The 20,282-nt window shown below is 46.8% G+C and overlaps 3 protein-coding genes across 3 annotated transcripts; all 3 read right to left on the reverse strand.

Annotated features, from left to right (window-relative positions):
* Positions 1-78: 78 nt before the first annotated feature.
* F4812DRAFT_470524 (uncharacterized protein) lies at positions 79-2,229 on the reverse strand (the record flags this gene model as incomplete). The annotated part of the gene is made up of 2 exons (XM_047938989.1): positions 79-1,199; positions 1,300-2,229. 2 exons carry the CDS (start codon positions 2,227-2,229, stop codon positions 348-350), a joined length of 1,782 nt encoding a protein of 593 aa, XP_047791003.1. The 3' UTR covers positions 79-347.
* A 6,300-nt stretch (positions 2,230-8,529) lies between these two features.
* Positions 8,530-9,269, reverse strand: F4812DRAFT_424130 (uncharacterized protein). The gene is made up of 2 exons (XM_047933813.1): positions 8,761-9,269; positions 8,530-8,635 (listed from the first exon to the last, which is right to left on the reverse strand). Exons 1-2 carry the CDS (start codon positions 9,014-9,016, stop codon positions 8,574-8,576), a joined length of 318 nt encoding a protein of 105 aa, XP_047791004.1. The 5' UTR covers positions 9,017-9,269; the 3' UTR covers positions 8,530-8,573.
* Positions 9,270-12,594: 3,325 nt separating this feature from the next.
* On the reverse strand, positions 12,595-15,306 carry F4812DRAFT_340255 (p53-like transcription factor). Its single transcript, XM_047931634.1, has 3 exons — positions 15,133-15,306; positions 14,321-14,515; positions 12,595-14,253 (listed from the first exon to the last, which is right to left on the reverse strand). The coding sequence occupies exons 1-3, from the start codon at positions 15,135-15,137 to the stop codon at positions 12,759-12,761; spliced, it is 1,695 nt and encodes a 564-aa protein (XP_047791005.1). The 5' UTR covers positions 15,138-15,306; the 3' UTR covers positions 12,595-12,758.
* Between the last annotated feature and the right edge of the window lie 4,976 nt (positions 15,307-20,282).

Consider the following 20,282-nt stretch of genomic DNA (forward strand, 5'->3'; position numbering starts at 1 on the left):
CACGATTTAACTTCACAAGTACGCGATGTTACAAGCCAGGGACGATTACGGTAAATCATCGATCCATTAATTCTTAGCTCATGCTTCATGATTCATACCACATGTCCCAGCCCCCCCTCTTTTTTTTCCCCTTTTCGTATGTTTTGGCCGTCTCCAAGCCCCCTTTCAGATGTACTCAGGCTTTCCATTCGTGAGCCCCTATTCATGCGAAAACAGCGCAACTCCTAACCGAGGGTCTGTGCTTGACAGACCAAAAACAACTTCCTGTAGTTTAACGCCGGTAACTCAACGCGCACGATACCCATGTCCGGACTGTTCTGCAAACCCGTTATCACAGCTGGGCTTTTTCAATCAGTCTTCTCCTTGTCCTTTCCTTTTTCCTCAGCTTTCGGTTGTTCTTCGGCCTCAGCCGTCCACTTCGCCATCAGGGCTACCGCCTTTCGGCGCTTGGTGGCTTGAGATTCGGTATCAAGCTGGAGTCCGAGTTCGTGCGATATCAAGCCAAATTGCACTTGTTCATGTCTCTCACAGCATCCATTCACCAGTCGACGGACTGTCTCATACCATTCATCGCCGTGGATGCACGAGTTGATGATATCGTCTTCCATCGCTAGAATTGTCTCGGTAGCCTTGGCCGTATTGTGCTCGCCCACGATGAAATTGCGCACTCTGTGTCGGATCTCCGGCTTGTCTCTGTTGTAGGCGTCGGTAACCTTCTTGAGAGCCGCCGCATAGAGCTCATCGTCGCGTTCCTTGACACAAGTAGAGGTTTTAGGCGGCTGAGTCGTATTGGGGATTCGGTACAGTGTCGGCTCGGGTCTTACAGGTAGACGGAATATCTGTTGCTTCGACTTTTCCTGGCTAGGGGCTGCACGTTCTGCCGCGGTAGACGGAACGGGAAAGTTGGTAGACGATGACGGGCCCAGACCGCCGGGGGGAGGGAAATGGTTCTTTCGAGCCTTCATGCGAGGGCTGTTGAAGTAGTAACATGGCGGGATGTTCATCTTGCCTCCCTCGAGAACTGGTATGTCTGGATAGGATGTTTCAGTGAGGGGTCTTGCAGCATTGTTGGATTGTCCAGCAATAGAGGACGTGGTGAGCTGACGGGAGCTGCTGCCATTGCCAGCAATAGAGATGCCTTTTCTCATAAATGCCCTTTCCGCCTCAAGATTCAGGATTCTCTCATCGTATTGCCAAATCTGTCATAGTTAGCAAGTATGTTCTGGATTCATGGTTTGGCGGTATCATGTTCGCTAGGGGCGGAGCTGGGGTGATTATTTCAAACGAAAACGGACTTACCTTCTGACGAAGGATGCGGACAAGTGCCTTCGCCTCTTGGTTATGCTCATTGACCTCTTCAACTAGACCACGGACACTTTCCTCTTTAGCCTTCTTGACTGACTTGATGCTGCCGCGTTTATCATCAACCGGCTTCTCAACATCGGCAGACTCCTCCTTATCAACAGACTTCTCATCTTCTTCATCCTTCACGGCCGTGTCTTTGGGCTCTTCAACTTCTTGAATAGGTCTTCCGCGAATCAAATTGCGCTCGCGCTTGAAGTCGACCATGAACGCCTTCTCGGGCACGATGATCTTCCAGAACTTCTCGAGCTTCAAGTTTTCGCGCTCGATGTAAGCCGCCACGGGGTCGTCGTCAGGGTACTTGGGCAACGGCTTATTGAGGTTGCTCATGGTAGCCGACGGGCGGAGGCCAGGGGGAGCTTGAACGATCACATCGCTGGTGTCGCCAAGGTCGCCGAGGTCGCGGATGTTGTACGCCGAAGTGCTGGTTATAAGTCGGTGCTGTACCGGGAGACCAGAGTCAACCGGTGCGGCGGTCCCAGCGGGAACGTCATCGATAGGAATGCTTTCAAGAGACTCTGTAAAGAATTGCGACTCTTTCACCACAGGCCTGCTGCGACCACGTGATTCTTGGTTGAAATCTCGAAAGGTTACCTCCTTGCGAGTAGAGGCCAGCTCCTGGTTACGTCCTTGATGGATTGTCCCCTCGCGGGTAGGATCCGGCATATTGATAACATCATTGCTAGTTAGGGCAATACCCACTTGGGGCATCTGCTCCTCGGAGACATATTGCTCAGGTTGTGAGTTTTCTTCTCCTTTATTACCGGAGAGTGTTGCCATGCGAATGTGTACATTACGGATCTCAACATCCGACGGGACGCGTGACTTGGGGCGGTTGCCACCACAGGTGGACATACAATTACCCATCGCGTATGCAAGGAACGCCTCCTGAGGCGACAGTCAAAAGAATGGAAATGGGGTATGAATTGAAGGGTTCAGCAGAAGCGTGATGCACTTCCGCAAATCGAGTCACCGGGGAAGGAAATTTAAAAAAGAGTGTGTACTGCTCCTCGCCTGGAGAGCTGGAGTGTAATGATGGGAAGGCAAAAGGCGAGGGTAGAGTAGGGGAAAAGAATGGGATTGTGTGGCCTCGAGGTGTGGGAAGGAAAAAAAGGAAAGTGTTCGCATCAGGCTGCGAATTTTTACAATACCCAGTAGGGCTGCGAACTTTTTTTTCAAGTGAATGTGTTCTCGGCATACGAACTGCGGCTTGTGAGCGGCTTGTGGGCAAGCCGTCCACGGCAGCGAGGTTCGTATCAAGTTCGACGCCCGTGGCCGGTATGGCAGACTCCAGGGCGGAGGGGCCGTGCTGCCCCGGGGGTATATTCGGACATGGCGTTGGCTTATGTCGTCGGAACTAGCCCGGGCACGGCCGGCTTGGGTTGGTAGTCCCAATCTGTGTCGACGACATGGAAGTACATGACCTTCTTCCTATTCACTTGCTCACAGTATGAATAATGCTACTGACTATTGTCATCTGATCTAGCTCTATGGATCTGTTATCCAAGAGACAGTGTAAGGGAACCCCATACCATCCACTCCTTATTGATACTCTCGAGCATCTAGGAAGACAGCATGTCGACTATAGAAGTTAAGAACTTGTGAGGCTTCAGGGGTTACACAAAGGGGTTGCAAAAAGGGGTTGCAACTTCAATTACCCAGTCCCTCAAAAATCATTATCAATCTTGTTATTAAGTTATAACAATAACATATAAAAGATTATTTAAGTTATATACAAGGATACGTATCGTCTTGCTGGCCGTTATATCTTCGTCTTACCAGATGGTCGGCTGTGATGCCTTGATTCTGGAAGGGAGCAGAAAAGGGATCCACCTGGATATTGTCTTGGAGCGAATATGAAAGCTCAAGTTCGCTCTACTATACGAGAGGTAAGCAGCAAGCGTTTCTTTTATAGGCTGAGATATTATCACTGCTAGATATAGTACCTCAGATGTCCTATACTCCCTAGGGACACGCTAGGTTATCCAGTGTAAAGGATGGGTTTTTTTATCAGACATTGGCTATTTCGTCATTCTATGGTCAGGAAAGAGCACACTTCTTTGATCCGGTCGATAACTCTGTATCGATCCGCTATAGAACACATATCCTGGACATAAAATACATTACGCTACTTAGAAGCTTACGGTGAAAAGTCATCACTACCTGATTACTTTCGCCCTTCATGTTTAACTACGTCGACCGTACATAATGGATCAGAAATAGAGGATATGAGTGAGAAGTGAGGACATAACTCTAATCAGGGGCAAGGACTAATAGCCCTGCCTGTGATAATTCAGCCAGGGCTTTTGATAGAGTGGTAAGGTCTTTGTCGTAGATAGCTTATGAATATGGGATCTTACCAGACCGCCTTTAGCATTTCTGTTTTAAGTAGCCTGGTTCATTACTATCTACAAGAACCTCCCATCTAGAAACACGTTAGAAGTATTCAATACAAAGAAATCTGGTGAGAGAAACTGTTGAGATGATTTTTACGTTCGTTTATGTCTACAGATGCGTGTATCTACAAAAGTAGCTAAGGTAAACTATGTGAATAAATGGCACCGCGGTACGTCTAAAGAACATCTTTTAAGATTAATAGAGCTAGAGAGGTCTTTGACGTCTGGATCTCTCTAGCTCTTATTTATGGCATAACTCTACCTAGTCGGCAATGGCTCTACATACTTGACGCTCTCCAGGGGAAACCTCTTGAGCGCATTTTCTCATAATAAGTTAGGGCCATCATCGTCGCCCAGGAGTACCCGATGGAAAACCTAAAATTTCTATTGTTTTGTTGGCTATGGTGGGATTCCGAATGCACTTGTGTTGGAGGTACTCTTATAAACACAGTAGTGATGAGGTAACACACACTCTAGGTAGAGACAACAACTATATAGAAACCAAAATTGTACCTACAAAGAAGTGCTAAGCAGATGATCAAGTCCATACTAGTTCAATTCCACAGGCTTTCAAAACTCGTATTGCTAACTTAAGCTATGTCTGCAATAACTTATTGATGCTCATTTACAATACCATATCAAATAAATTTCAACCCTACAACTACCGAGCCTTGATGGCACACAAGAAAAAAAATTCAATACCATGTCCCATGGCGCTGGGACTCAGCTCAGAGACACAGATACCGGCTGTTGCGGTGATACAATGCCTACCTCTTACTGAGCCAAACGAGCTCGGGAGCACCCTCGCGGCGGCTAATGCCGTGCTACTCTCCCCCTTTTCCCTTTCATCTTCCCCATACATACCAGGTACCTACCAAGGTGCCTAACCTTACCTTACCTTACATATTTTACCTAATGCTTACCTCTCCGCCTACGCCAGTTCCTTCTTACACCTACCTGAAGGCTGACACAAAGTCTAGACCCAGCAAGCGAGTCACACAGTGGGTATTCTCCGGGCTTCGATGGCAGAAGGAATATGATCGACAACCTAGAATTATCATCCAGTTTCTAAACCTTACCAATCCCTCCTGGAGCATATAGCCCCCCCCCCCCCACATATCAATTTATTAGTCAGTTAGTCAGTCAGTTGAATTCGGTCTTTTGTCTCACATGCATTACCTACCTACAGGAAACACACAACTGGCAGACACACCTAACATAGCCTTGGTCCTGGATCCTCACGCTAGCGCTGTGCGACCATGGGGGCCGTCGTGTATGTATGTATGTGTGTGTGTATGTGTGCCTATGTTTTCTTTTTCTCGGGAGTGGCTTTGGGGCTTGGCCGCAGCCAAAGTAATAAGAGTATTAGCCTACGCCTACGCGTAACGGGGGCGCGGGGATAGAGGGGGAGAGGGGGTATAATAGCTGCTAGGTAGATAGCGAACGTGTAAATATAGGCACCTACCTACCTCATATACGTGTACGTAGGAGGTATGTATAGATATACCCTAGTTACATGCATATCTAGAACTAAACTTTAGGTACGTATACCTATCCCATCCCATCCCATTCTCAATCCCGTCTTTTTGCTCTCTCTCTCTCTATGTCTCTCCCTTGGGGGCGGTTCCGCCCGATGTTGGTTGGTTAACTTTCAACTAATTAACTTCTACCCTGATTACCTAGGTAGGTACCTACCTACACCTTACCTCCTTTTCACCTCTTCACCCCCTGCGGCATTACCCGTGGAAAGCCAATGCCTACCTCTAACTTCTCTCTCCCCGGTCCAAACCTGAACACCAGAAACAGAACATACTACCTAGAGGTACCTTAGATTAGGTATGCACCTAAAGTAGACATGTGCAAAATCCGCGGGATCTGCTAACGTGTTTTATTTACTATCTATCATACCAAGTTTCTTACTTCGCGATTCTATTTTTAGCTACCTATAGTTACCTGTTAACAAGTTGGCATCTAAGTAAACGTCTGCCTCTTTCTTGTCTCACACACACTCTCCTCCACATTTGCCCTACGGTGCCTCCGCACTCACTTGTGTAAAGGGTATACACGGCATACGTTAGCTACCTAGCTTTGTTTCGGTGATTAATTACTCTATAGCCTGACGGCCCTTACGTCCTGTCCAGCCTTATCTTAGGTGGGATATAGGACGAGTCCTGATATACCTTGAGAACCTAAGGTTACGTAGGTACCCCGAGGTAGGCAAAATCCCGGTTTACCGCATTTTTACATAACACCCCTGCTCCAACATATGTTCGCTCTTCGCCGCGCAGCAGCCGTAACGTCTAGGATATCTCGTAAACTACCTACATAGTATAGCCTTTTTAAGTATCCCATATCCATAGCATACTAGGTGTACTTCTGTGTATATTGCCTTATGTACCCAGAGGTTCCTTGCTATTGGATCCGCCACGACATTTAGCAGCAGTAGCAGTAGTAGGGAAATCCCAGTTATATCGCAAAGCCCGTTACGCTTGGGGGGAAAGGGGATAGGTAGTACACTAGATCAATAACACAGATTGCCCCACCAAGGGATCGTAGACGGTATTTGAACCTAAGGTCTAGAATAACGTCTTATCACGAACCAACATCCTGAAGGCATAATTTGCCCGTTCGTGTTCGTCGAATCTCCTGACGAGTCATGTAAAACCCACCTAGTTACCTGTCCTATAACCTTTTTCACTTCTCGGCATATATAACTCGTTGGAATATATCACGAGGAACCGCTACAACCAGCGCAGGAGAAATGTTGGTACGCCATCATATCATCGATTATTTCACATGCCGCCGCAAGGTAGTAATCGCGTCAGATTCTAACGTCGTGAATGATACCTAAGTTGGGGACTTTGCCCTGTCACGTACCAAACTTACAAATTGCTTACAGTAAGGGGGAAATGATGTATGTAAAGGGTTGGTAAGTGACCGTATTATGTCCAGATGAGGTAAGTTCAAGAAAATTAAAAAGGATTCTCTATATTCGGAGAGTAATAGATTTTTATTTTTCAAACCCCTCCCAAAAAAAGAAAAAGAAACAACTCATAGTTCAACGTAGGTATAAGTTGCGACAACGAAGTAAAAGACTCAAAAACGACCTAAAAGGAAGTTCGAATGGCACATTGCTTTTCGTCGCACGTAAGCCTGTATTACAGCATCGAATCGTCAGTGATCTGCTTCTGGGTAATCCTGCAAGCTAGGGAAAAAGTTCCCCTTGGACGGAAAACCCTGTTTTTTGTCATACCTCGCGCTTACTCGACTTGACCTTAGCTCCTTGTTGCTAGGACCAACAACAATAGAGAAGAGTCTAGAGTTACACGGGCGTTTATGTTGGTTACACTGCTAATTAGAAAGTAGCCCTGTATCCTGTAATCTTTCAAAAATTGTAACCATGCGAAGAGCTGTAATTGGGCGCAAAGTTTACCTGCTAGCCGAACATTTAAACAGTCGGCGGCGGTGTAGATAACAAACAACCGCATACCGCATGTCTCTTAACTAGCATCTTAACCACCTAACTCCTTAGAAAAGTGGCAAGTCTTTGCTTGCTGACGGCAGTTATGGCGGATCCTCCAAGGCACTGTATTAGATTGGGTGCTTTGGTTTGGTTGGTAATTGCTGTTCCCTACAGATCGGCATTTGGCTTGCTGATAGGCTTGAGGGAAGCTTCCCTAGCGGACCTGTTCTGTCCAATGGTACAATGTCACACCAAAGGAATGCGGTCTTATTGGGCCTGGGGTGCCAAATAACGCACCCCTGGCACATAAGTCGTCGAAGAACGGGCAAACGTACCACAAATATGCGCACCCGTGTCGCAAGAAGCGCGGCGCAGTGGTTTCGTAGTACTCGCAAAACGTTGCACAAAAAGGACGCAAAGACATAACACATACATACCCTTCTACTACGTATGTATGCCGTCCCCAATTCCTGTCTCAACACGGCACGGTTTTCGTGCAACAGTTATTTGCATTCGGTAGCGTCCCCCTCCCCACGGTTGCTCAAAGCCGTAAGAATGAGCTGTCACTTTCATCGTTTTAGACGCAAACACAGTGCAAAAGTTTTGTACCACGCCTAGGGCATATGCCGCCTAGGCCCCGGGGGAGCCAAGTCGACCTGTCATCTCCCATGCAATTCTCTGCACGCTCGTTGTCGAGTTGGACGAAGTATCACCAAGCATCGTCCGTCTGACTCAGCCACACCCAAGCGGGATCAAGCCGCGACATCGTGCTGTAGAATCCTCTCGACGTAAAGTAGCACAAAGTACCGCGTAGGGCTGAAAGGTAGACAACGGAAGTAGTGTAACAGAAGCGCTGTGAAATGCACGTCAGACACATCTCGCGGATGTATGTACGTACATACTGCAGAGTGTGGTTGGGGGAGCACTCGGGAAGATCATGATTGCTCGACCACGCCCCTATCTGCTATTAGTTGTAGACGTACCATAGTATTGTAGTTTACTAGAGTGACATCACAACCAGACCGGAGTCCTGAAAAGGATTACATAGTACGTACAATACAGTCCCCGCCTGCATGTACCTGTTATGGGCTGTATGGTAGCATCGCGTGGCTTGCTGAGAGAATCTGTTTGCGAATGGCAAGATGATCCGAACTGACCATTGACACGCCCGCTGCGCGCACGGTCTCATTGACTGCATCTATGCGGCCATAGGTCCGCGGGGGAGAGTTCAGCCCCCAAGATACAAGCTGACCGACTTACCCATGTTCATCTATGATTGCCTGGACCAACCTAGGCTTGGCGGATTAGGCAGGGGATGCTTAGAAGGGATGCTGCGATACTCGTCTGCCATGTCAGAGCGGTGAGAACTTAATTAAACAGGTATGTTTGTTGTTTTGAGGGTAGCGCGTACGTCCTATTGGGGACGTTAATTCGAGTTGAAGCTGGTACTATAGCAGGCTTACTACTAGAAGAAACACGGCCATCGAGCGTCAAAAGGATTAGATGGTACGGTGGGAAGGATTTGATCTCGGCACTTACCGAAACTCGGCAGGGCAAATATTAACGATAGAGGTCCCCCGGCCTTGTCAGAGTCGGTGGCAATAATAACATTAAATAGGAGTTTAAGAAACAGGAAATGAAGGGGCACGCAGGGGAGGGGATAAGAGAAACTATTAGCTAGCCTGAGGGAATTGGATGCGCTAAGCGGCGTCAGATATAACAGTAAGCCTTCCGGTGAGAACACGGAGGCATTCAATACCAAGCCCGGATATGCAGTATTGGCAGCCATGTCCATGCGTTTGCGGGATGTTACATTTGCCCTCCCGTTTTAAATGGTTAATGTAATATTCCTAGACCAACTATGAAAGTTGCTAGGCCAGATCTTGCGAGTCGAATAAGAAAGAAACTCAAAAGGGGCTGGAAAAGGGGCTGGGTGTATAATGTAGTATAAGAAAATTATACTTGTTACTTAATACAAAGATTCATAGTAGTTGTTTGGGCGTGGTCGAGTTTTCTTTTCTTTTTCTCTTTTTTTTAACTTGTCAAACTTCAAGGACGATGGATGCCAAGGGGTGTAAAAGAAGCGAGAAAAAAGAACAAGGACAACTCGGCCCCCAACGCAACCAGTATCGGTCAATAACTGGTCGACAACGTGCGCCAGGGGTGTCATAACTATCCCATGATTCCCATCAGGTCGCGGCGGGTCTGCCACTCGTGCATATAGGTCTGTTCCGGATCCGCGACGGCGGGTCCAGCTAAAAGATTTTCTCGACTCGAAATAATAGCGACTGCGACTATAAGTGACAGGGAATCGGGAGATCCTTTTTTTTTTCTCTGTCGACATAGGACTGGAAAAAGACTAGACTAGGCGATTGGGAAGTACAAAATCAATCCAAGACACGAGAAAAACTCCTCGTCCGGTCTCCCCGACCACTCTCCACGATGATCCGTGAGAACTCCACAAAAGCTTATTTGGACCGCGTACCAATTAGCGCATGTACGTGTCCGCAGGTACAAATGGAAGCGTTTTATTTTTTTTATCTTTTTTTATTTATTTTTTTATTTTTTTTGGATGGTATCGCAAAGGTACCCTTACATAGGTGGTGGAAGGTTGAATGTGCCGGGGTAGGATGGAAGGGGGGAGGAGATGAAGGCGTACATAGGAGAGAACCTCGGGCCGCATCTTACTTGCATACCTAAGGGAGGAGGTAGGTATACATACCTAGATACCTACCGTACACTTACGTAGGTAGGAGGTAAATATGAAAAGAGGTATATACTTTGCTTATCTTATACCTGTTATTTTCTTTGGTCGTAATATATCCGCTCATACGTACCGAAACTTTTTTTTTGAGGGAAGCCAAGTAATGTGATTTTTCTGTTGAATAGGTAGGTACCTATTAACAGTACCTAGAGTGGCTAGAACCCCGTGGAGCTAGCTGACCGGTATCTTCAACTACCCACGACTGGTACGGCCCATCCGGAGTGTTGAATTTACAATCCTAGGTTCACCGGTGAATGAAACATTAGCGGGACGAGCGGTTGCAATGCGCTTCGTTGAAATAGGAAACAGCTTGGAAAAATATGACCTAGGCGGCAAGTAAATAAAAGCCAAGCCATTTACTATATGCGAGCAACGCGTTGTTTGTTGGGAGAAAAGGCAATTGGACGCGACAACTTGGCCGTGTCCCGGGAGGCACCCTAAGTTGGGTACTTGCAATAGCGGGGAAGGGAGAAGAGTAGGTAAATATTATTAAAGAAAGAAATACGCCCTTCGGCCCCGAAATGAGTTTTATATTATAAACATTATAAGAGGTAAGCAGCAGCTATCCATATTGCATAGCAATGGAGCAAAGAAGCTGCGATATCCCATTATGTAATTCTTCTTCTTATTATTTTTGCATAGTAACTGCCTAACGAGAATTCGGTTCCTTTTTAGGTAGGAGGTACTCATATGTACCTGAGGCTAGGTGAGGTAAAGTACCTTTAAAAACATTCATTTGTAGAACTGTAGAACTATTCCGTTTCTAACTTTTTAACAAGAAATTATAATGCAAACTTCCGTAATTTACCGTATTCTAGAGTACAGTTTAACCTTGCTTCTTGCTTTCTTATTTTTTATACCCGATTAAAATTAACCCTTGGAACAACATCGTTAGGATAAGCTACTGGAGCCTAGAGTTTTGCTAAGCTTTAAGCATTAAAAATTTAGTGTACCTAGTGCGTAACTACATAGTACCGTATGTACCTAATGTATGGATTAGATTTACGTCCAAAATCGGTACACACTTACGAGTCGTTGGAACCTCGAATGTGGGGTGGCCCATCTACTACCTAGGTAAGTTCCACTGTTTGGATACCTAGATCATGGCACTGATACCAAGGATCTCTTTAATCGTATGCCGCCCGATATATACTAGGACCCTAGTTACCTACCTAGGGTAGGTAGGTACATATTTATACATATTTACGTAAGGTCCACGTACTTAATGTACCTATAATTATACCCTAGCTCTAAAGACTCCATGATGTAAGCCTTTCTCCCATACGCTCGTTATATCTCCATACATGTAGGCAAAGAGGATCCCCCTGTCCAGTTGCCTTATATATCCACCCACTTCCACTTTGCACCGCCTGAACCCTAGCTTGAAAAAAAAAAAGAAAAAAAAAAAGCTACACTTGGCCCTACGTCTCTTCTAGACCCTACTAAGCCTACCCAAGCCTACCTCGCTCCTATCAGGGTGCCGTGCCTCTAGTGCAACCTAGCTCCCGTTGTGGGGCATTTGAGGCTTTGCGAAGTCCAATTTGAACGTCCTCCCAACCTGATTCATCAAGATGAGTAATGAATAATGAAACCTACCAGCCCTCTCGAAAAGCAAATCCTCTTATACTATCGCACACCTCTCACACCTCACCCTGCCAAGCCTCTCTTCGTCCTTATCCCCTTCGTGTAGGGGTATTCATTGGTACGGTTACTCGCCCCGCGTCCGCTCCCGCTTTTCCTATTAAGTTTGCACCTACCCATCTAAGCCGAACAAGTTCCTTTTTCTCGAGTCTAGCACACCATCCCCTCTAATTGGCTCTTGCTTATTAGTGGAGTTTATGCGTGAATAAGACATCCTTACTTCGATGCGTACCTTAGCTACCTAGGTAGGTAGGCATGCACTGATCCATTCCCGTGACCAAGAGAGGAGAAGAGTAATAGAAAGAATGCTATGTTTTATCTTTCGACCAACAAAGGTACAGGAAAGCAATTCTGAGCGCGTAAGCACCACTAGCAGGGAAATAGAAAAGCCCTTTCTATATCCATTTTGCGCCACAGGCTGGGATCCTATTCCTCGGTCCGCCCTAGGCCTAGTCGTCTCACGACTTGCAAACACACATTCCGCCTAACACTCCTCCCAACCACATCGAGACAGGAGAAGGCCAGTTGCATCAAGTTAGTCTCACCAGGAGGACTCGACTAACAGGCCTCAGCAATTGCCGAGCCGGGGAAGGTAAAACGCAGGCACCCGTATAAATCCGTCTTTCCCAACGCCGCCCATGAATAATTTTTTGGGGGTTTTGCTGTTTTTTGCGTAGTCTTCGTCAAATTTTCAGTAGATGAATGAAAGTCGCCTATCCTTCGTTTCTCGAACCGTCTCGAATAAAACACCATAAAGCATCGCACCGGGGTATCCTTTCCGTTATCCCACCAGATAAAGCCCATGTTTTGTAGTATATCCCGGCCGCACTGCCAGGGCTATAGCTCATTCTTCGTGTATTCCCACATACGCTCGAAAGCCCCTTGAAAACCCCTATGCTTTCTCAGATTCTTTCACTCTACCATATCCCATTGTGCGCCGCAGATCCCGCCTCTAGTTACAGAGACTCGGGAAACCCAAAATCCAGAAAACAGATATGCTTTTCATCTCCGATTGTCATGCTAGACGCAGTAGAACGAAACGCAGATGGTGAGAATACGCGAAAAGAAATATACTGTGTGGACCGGCCAGAATGTGACCAAGTACAATTCTCTAATCTGAACAATCTTCTTATCACCCAGATTGGGGAAGCATTGTTGGCATGGTCGGATAATAGCCCGTCGACGTCGACTTCCCTTCGAATCGGCTACAGCCCCGGTAGTAAGAATTTCCAGGGTTGTACAGAATACTCGGAAGGGGGCCTTCGTATTCGTGCTTGACTTTGGAACCGCTTGAATCCCCCGCCGGTGGGGCTGAAGTCATTACGTTTTCTGGATCGCTTCGGTGAGAAAACATCTCCACGCCTTGTCTTGAATCGGCATTTTCGTAGATAGGCGCGGGATAGTATTGGTATTCTCTCGTATTATCAATGGCTTTAGCCTCTTCGGTTGGTATAATCGGCTCCGCTGGTAGCTCATGGTGGCGAGTAGCCCCAAAATGTGCCGATCGCGGATCGTACCCTCCGCCGCCGGCGTACGAGCCTGAGAGCAATGAGGGGCCACCGGAGCCGCCGTATTCTGGCCCTAGTACCTGGGATCCGGAAAAGCCGCCCATCCCGCTTGATCCACCGGGCCCGCTACTAGTGCTTCCCCGCCTTTCTGTCTGGTAATGTCCGGGGGAGCGACCTCGTACGATCATTTTAGCCGACTTTCGAGATGCTATCTTCATGAACGGGTCCTGGCCTTGAGTTCCCACATCTGCATACAGCTCAACAACCAGATGATAGTATTGCTGAGCTGCTCTTCGCTTCCCATTATTTGCCGTCGCCTGCTTGAATTGGATTCGTTCGAATGTATGCTCGCTAGGATACGACCCCTGGGTACTCTGCCCGTAACCGCTTTCATACAGAGGTCTCGAACCTCCAGGCATCCCATGATGATCTTGGTACAATAGAGGATGGGGCGTTTGCTGCGGTTGTTTCGGTGTAAGTCTTACTTTCTCGGGTTTCTGCACCGGTCCTTTGTCTCTCTTTGGCGTATGCTGCACCAAGTCAATCGTATGCGAGTCGCTGTCGGAGACTACAGCAGAAATGCACATTGCAAACCCGAAAACTTGGTATGATGAGGACGATCCGCTGGGAATATACTGCATCGTCGTGTTAGGTGAGTACGGCGATAAGCTGTACGAGCAGATGCAAGAGAAATAGTTCCTCCTGTAGCATGTCCAGTCCCCATCCGACATGAAAAAACCCTTGTCGATGGTCCCATGGATGTCAATTTTTATAGGCGTGCCGGATTCACCGTACATCAGTTGGCCATTCGTGCTCATTGCCAGGAGCGGAGGGATATGCGACCCCCCGGATTTCCCATACTGACTAGTGTCCATTCTAACGGGACTCGTGAAGCTGATACTGGGGCTTGGAGTTGGCGAGAGGGGATGGCGTCGCAAAGGCGCTGCGAAAGAAGGAGATCTCGTATGCTCCGTTGGTCTCCCAAAGGATGGCCTCGCTCCAGAGTAGAGATCTCTCACGTTGTAACCTGATGCTGGATTTGGTAACGCAGCGGAGCGGTTGGCATGTGCCATGCCCGTGGATGAAGTAGTACTACTATGGGGGTAAGTAAGGCAACTGCTAGATAAGTTACGAACGGGTGCGTTATTGAAATCTACGGAGGGGCCAGGATAAATGTGCGACTTACTTGGAGCTCAGGCGCGGTGGCCTGACGTCGATCCCGGGGAAGATCTGTGAGGCTGGAGAATAGAATGATCCAGTATCAGGAGAGTATCCCGTTGTAGTGGTATTTAAAAGAGGTGCAGAAAACCCGCCGAGCACAGAAGGCGGCTGTGGAGGGGTTTCTATCGTCAAGGAAGAAATATGAGATTCTTGGTTGTATCTAGAGAAGGCATTAGCAGGGGTCCTAAGCAAATAGAATTTGGTATACAAGGCTCTGGGCATGCTAGCGAAAATGCTTGTACCGCAGTTCCATGCGAGACAAAGCCCAAGTGTCCAGTGTGACCAAGAGTAGTACTGCCAACGTTTGACGTATGACAGAGGTAGCGGATACAGGATCGGGAGCTATACACCACGCCACATAGCGGAAGAGACACAGGCATTTTGTGTAGCTACAACAGCCACCCATGCAACTTGTCTCCGCGCCTATAACGAGAGGGATTTACAGGCGGTAGTAGTAGTAGGTGCAGATTTTCAGGTAGATGTAGGTCATATGTGTGTGCTAGTAGGACCAGAGAGTAGCCTAGCCGGCACACCTCCATGACTACCCGAAGATTGCTGTTGAGATAAGGTGCAAATAAGGTACAAATATGATGAGGGTAAAGTGATATGACGCGATATTAAACAGGCGAAGTAAAATGAATCGAAAAAAAAATAGGCAAGTTGACGAAAATGTTGTTGCGAACAAGCCGCCTTTTTTTTCTCTCCTTCTCTTTCCCTTTTCTTTTTCATTTTTCATTTTCTTTTCAGTAAGTAATAGAAGGAAGAAAGAGAACTAACCTCATATCACCTGTAGCTGGTATGTCAAGATATTCCAGCCCAGGACAAGAAGGCGGCGAAGACTCAAAGTCCTGCTAGAGGAATAAAAATAATTAGTGAGAAAAGTAATGAATGGTAAAGATATTTAGCATGAAGTGACGGTTCTAATCAATAGAAGAAAGAGGCCCATTGGAGGTGAGCTGCAGTTATTACCGGGCTTTGGGCATGGCCGGCAGGGAAAACGAGAGGACTCGAGGGTTTGTGAGTGAGTAGCCCTGTAGCCGGCAAGCAAATGTTAGCACGCGAGATTGTCCTGTACTGGATGTGCTAACACAAAGGCACAACAAAAGCACAGTTGACACCGGGGAAGACTTGGGGACTTGGGGGAGCATCAACGAGATATCTAAGTACTTTTTGTATGATGGGTCTTGTCGGGTATGTAGGTAGTAAAGTATTTAGGAGTTGGCCATGTATGGTTGTGTAGAGACGGGTGAGAAAGATCAAATAAGATGTATGATGTATGTAAGTATGGTAAGTATGGTAAGTATGTAGATGGGTATGCCGGCCAAGAGGTAGGCTAAGTAGGCTGGCTGGCTGGCATCGGGTATGGGGAACACGAAAAAGAAGAGAATGAAAACGAGACTAAGTAGAATGACTACATTCAGTGAATGTGTAAAAGAATAGCACGGTGTTTGCTCCGGCTGCTTCCAGTTCAATGACAAGTACCTTGTCATTCCGTGCGTGGCACTGTGACACCGCGGCCATGGTGCAAAATACGTAGCCCCGTGAGCTGACTGGCCAAGATGCACATTGAGGTAGGTAAGGCAGGTAGGGTAAGTAGGGTAGGTAAGGTAGGGTAGGTAGGGTAGGTAAGGTAAGGTAGGTACATTCATCTGAATGTACCTAAGGGCAAGAGCCTGCGTAAGGAAAGATACCTTTGCAGCCGGGTTCCAGAAGCAAGCATTCAGGTACAAAAGTGTACCTAGAACCAGGGTAAGTTGAAGTAGAGGAATCCCTCGAGATGTACCACGCTAAAAGACCCGGGGGCGCCGTCTTGTGCAACATAAAGAAACGGGGGATTGCTGATTCATATTTTTCATCCAATGCGCCAGGCCATTCTTCTTTCCCACAAATAGGCACGCAAGTTTTTTTTTTTTTTTTTTTTTTCTCGAGACCACCGGTCTGGCAAACTGCTGAAGAACATAAGCCCTGTGACGTGTGCACAATCTCCCCGGTTTCTGATTTTACATCATCGTTGCTCCTTTTATTTTTTTCATCTCATCTTTTCCCCTGTTCTTGGCTTTGAATTCAATATTGCGGAGGGGGAGACTGAGAGGATATAACAGGGAAAAGAGATGAAAGTTGCCATTTGCGGCTGCGAATGATATGTGTAGGTATATGCGTGTATATCATTTTAGTGAATGTGTTTGTGTATTGTACGTGCGCGTGTATTAGGTATGTTTGTGTGCGCGGGCGCGTTATGTGGGCTCGTGCTAGTTGCGCGTGCATATGCATACGAACCGAACATGACGATACGATTCAATTTGAGATGGTTTTTTTGAACTGACCTTGGTTGGCCCTGCTTGCTACTTTGGGCTCAAGTTGCTGTAAGCAAGCATACCGGAGCTGTTTTGGACTTTCGTCTCCGACATCCTCAGCATCGACGGTGCATAACCCTTTTAATCCAATTGGCTTCCTTTAATTAAAAGCGCCCTCCCATAGACCAGGCTCGGCGAATGCGGACTTTCTCGACCTATTCGTTGGTTTTTTTCTTTTCTTTTTCTTTTTTCCCTCTTCGGTGGGAGCTGTTGTGAATGGACATTGATAATATTCGGAAGGGAAAAGAAAAAAAAACAAAAAAAAAAAACAAGAAGGTGCATAAACGAATAAAAACCGGATAAATTAAATGGAAATTGCAGAGCTATAATGTGTATAATGATAAATATGATAAAGTACCTTGGGGTTAAGTTGTTGATTCATTCGAGGAGCCTCTCTGTTTGAAGAGAGGCGTGCTTCATACGGCCGAAAAGTGGCTGATGATAGTAATTGGAGCTGACGACGGAGAATTCGAAGACGGATCGTGGATTAGCTGTTCCCATAACGGTTGTTAGCTCCGTACTCCTTGCAGGGCTCCCACCCTCCCCCCCAAAAAGCAATTCAAGACGACAACTCGCCGGCTTCACTTAAGAGCCCAATGGTACTTAATCCACTAATAAGGCTTGTCCCGTTACAACGTGCCGAAACTCTATCATGTACCTAGAAAAAGAAAAGAGAGACAGAGTATTTTGGGTAAAAGAGATGTAAATAAAAGGCCGTGTAAGTGTACTACCTATTTTGAGTAGGTAGATAGATGAGGAGATCGGTACCACATGCTCGTGTTTTTCTTTTTCTTTCTTTTCTTTCTTTTTTTCTTTTTAATTCCTCTTCTCTGCATATTCTGCATTGCGGGAATAACTCATCGACTAACCGCTTTCCGACCTCGATCGGTAGCAGATGCCATTGTAGATGGTTGTAGTAAAGTAAGTAATTGGTGTATGCCAATCTTTAAAGGTAGGACAGGGGTTACGAAATGGGCTTGCTGCGTTATAGATATGAGAGGTCCAGGGGCCAGCTAGGATGTACACCGACCTTTGAATCGTCCACTCTAACCATGAGTGCCAAGTTAATTGACGCTTCCGCGAATACATGCACTGTCATGCAGCAAATAGTAAATCTAAGTACCTAGACGATACAGAAAATTCTGTCAGCTTTTAAAACCCTCGAGGATAAGAAATAAATAAAAATTGAATAAAGAAAATAAATGGGTTGACAGTGCGGACTGTCCAAGAAATGACAGTCCTAAGCATTGTCCTGCAGAAGCAACAGTATATGGATATGAGATATCAACCGAGCCCATGCCGACTTGAAGTTGGATTTGGTTATGATGAGTTGAAGTCGGTTCGAATACTTTGATATCTACCTTGAGCGAGTAGGTATCATGTTCGCTGATGGGATTTGGCTAAATCAGCCTAAAATTCTCTTCGACGTCGACCAGATTTCATCTTTTGTCCGTATCTGCGTTGCTGTGTATGTGTCCTAGCTCCGCGACCTGCCTAGTGCAGATGTTTTTCTCATCGAGATTTCGGACGTGGCGCTTGCACAATATCCCGAGGAGAAGAAAAAAAAAGAACTAAGTACCTCTAATCTCCCTATCGGAAAGGGCCCTAATATGCGAATATATCTATGTCTTAATCAAACTGAAGGGCGACCCTGAGAATATGTGTCAGCACTGCTTTCTCTGCTGCAGAATTCCAGCGCGACCTGCGATTGATTAAGATTGGTGGAGGCTAACTACTGGATGATGTACACCAGCCTGCCTACCGCCAACTTGGGTCAACGGCGCCATGCGTATCAATTTGGAACAGGGCATGGGGATATCACTCGAATGAAACCACACAGGCGCCATTCAATGCTCTCAAGGGACGCCTCGTGATAATGAGCCTCCAAAAAACGTTGAATGACCTGGCGTACCTTTATTCTATTATCCGCACTAAGCCTCGCGCGATCCAAGAATCAGCTCCCGCACCACCGCCTGCCGGGTAAAGCGTCCGCGTAGCCGGTTCGTGGGTCTAGTAAAGATAACAGGTCCTGACCCGAGTTGTTCCTCGGATCAATGTAAGGGAGGCCGTTTAGACTATGAAAGAGTGTTCTAAGCAGGTGGCAAGTAGCAAGGGTGGGTTAACAACGCAGGTGCAGCAAGGTTCGAGACGGAAGGGAATCTATATACCCTCACAGCGCACCTATTTAAATCTTAACGTGGTGGCTTCGACTCGTACGGTGGTATATGCCGCGCAGATCTATAGAGGCTTGTAAGAAGAGACAAAAGGGCAGTGCCACCAAGTGGTGCATATGGATGAAGCCAAATTCTTCAGACTCGCAGCAACAAACCCATATGTCGGCCACACTACGGTCCTCGAGGCTTCAATGACAGGTTAAGAAAATATTTGATAGGACTGGTAGATATGCGAAGTGGGTATTGTCTATTCCCTCTTGGGACTGGGTGAGGTGATAATGGTAGCAGTGGTAGTGCAAGCTGGGGGATTTTTGAGACAGCAAGTTATTAGGGTCATTTGTATATTGTGCGGAGAGCTCGAGGCTTGTTGGGTCTTTTCTATTGTTAGAGGCCAATGTGCCGCTCCTTTGAAATTCAAATGAACCGGCGAGCTGCGCAGTAATGTATGAGCTGGACAAGGAATCTGGGTGTAGCCCTATGTGTACAGCCAAAGAACTCCATAGATGAGAGCCTACGGGATGGGCAGCACAGCCTGCGTGCCTGATATCAAGTGCTGGCAAATATGCGGAGTGCGTCGGGCGAGATCAAGTGAATATTCTACCGAACTAGACACAAAACATCTGGGGCAACTCAGCTCCATCTTTTTCTCATGACAATCAAGGCAAGAAGCCGTTCGTTGCAGGGCTTATGCTTCAAATTGTTTTAGTCTCTCCAGACTCAAGGCCAAACAAGTCCCGGGGTGTTGCCACGGACCCCTAATCTGCTCGGTACTGCAATTACCTAAGTGTCCATAAGATTATGAAGATCAGGCTCCTTTTGGGGCCTTGGTACGACTTGGAATATCACCCTCAAATATTCGGTCCTGTACCTAGTTCCCGTTAAGGAGATATAATCAATTTTTTAACATCTTCATCATACTTCAGTAGGTAGCCTGCCAAGTATCTGCCTCTGAGAGGCTATCTTAGAGGTTCTACCTAGGGTAATAAAGTAAAGGAGACGGGGAGTAGATAGAGAAAGTAAGAGCACCAAGATTTTGGGAGCCGATGGAAGAGGAACTCCGTTCCCCTATGCATCATTGCTGCACGTACCCTACCGTCAGGTCCTCTACGAGACGCCACAAACATCTCCTGGTAATTTGGAAGGGATCTGCTTGGTCGAGTTGTGTCCAGTCTTCGGGAGACTGCATAGCAAGCCTACGACCGTTTGGTCAAGTCTGGACCAGCTGCCGCCACTTTTAGTTAGAAAGTCCTAGCCATCAGGCATCTCTGCCGAGATCCTTATTTATCTTAATGTGATTAGATACGAGCAGGATCTGGCTTATCTCTTCTAAAGAAATTTACGAGCCCATGGAATTAATAGTCTAGTAAAATAATACGCGAGCATCCAATTTACGAGTTAC

This window comes from Daldinia caldariorum (genome assembly GCF_022478825.1).
Source record: "Daldinia caldariorum strain CBS 122874 unplaced genomic scaffold F4812scaffold_6, whole genome shotgun sequence".
NCBI lineage: Eukaryota > Fungi > Ascomycota > Sordariomycetes > Xylariales > Hypoxylaceae > Daldinia > Daldinia caldariorum.

What these genes read in the sequence shown, in the direction of transcription:
- F4812DRAFT_424130 (XM_047933813.1), bottom strand. Translation starts at nt 9,016, where the DNA reads ATGGACATGGCTGCCAATACTGCATATCCGGGCTTGGTATTGAATGCC. An exon ending in ATTTGCCCTGCCGAGTTTCG is followed by an intron (nt 8,636 to 8,760) that starts GTAAGTGCCGAG and finishes CGTCCCCAATAG; the next exon opens with GACGTACGCGCTACCCTCAA.
- F4812DRAFT_340255 (XM_047931634.1), bottom strand. An exon ending in CCACCGCGCCTGAGCTCCAA is followed by an intron (nt 14,254 to 14,320) that starts GTAAGTCGCACA and finishes TAACTTATCTAG; the next exon opens with CAGTTGCCTTACTTACCCCC.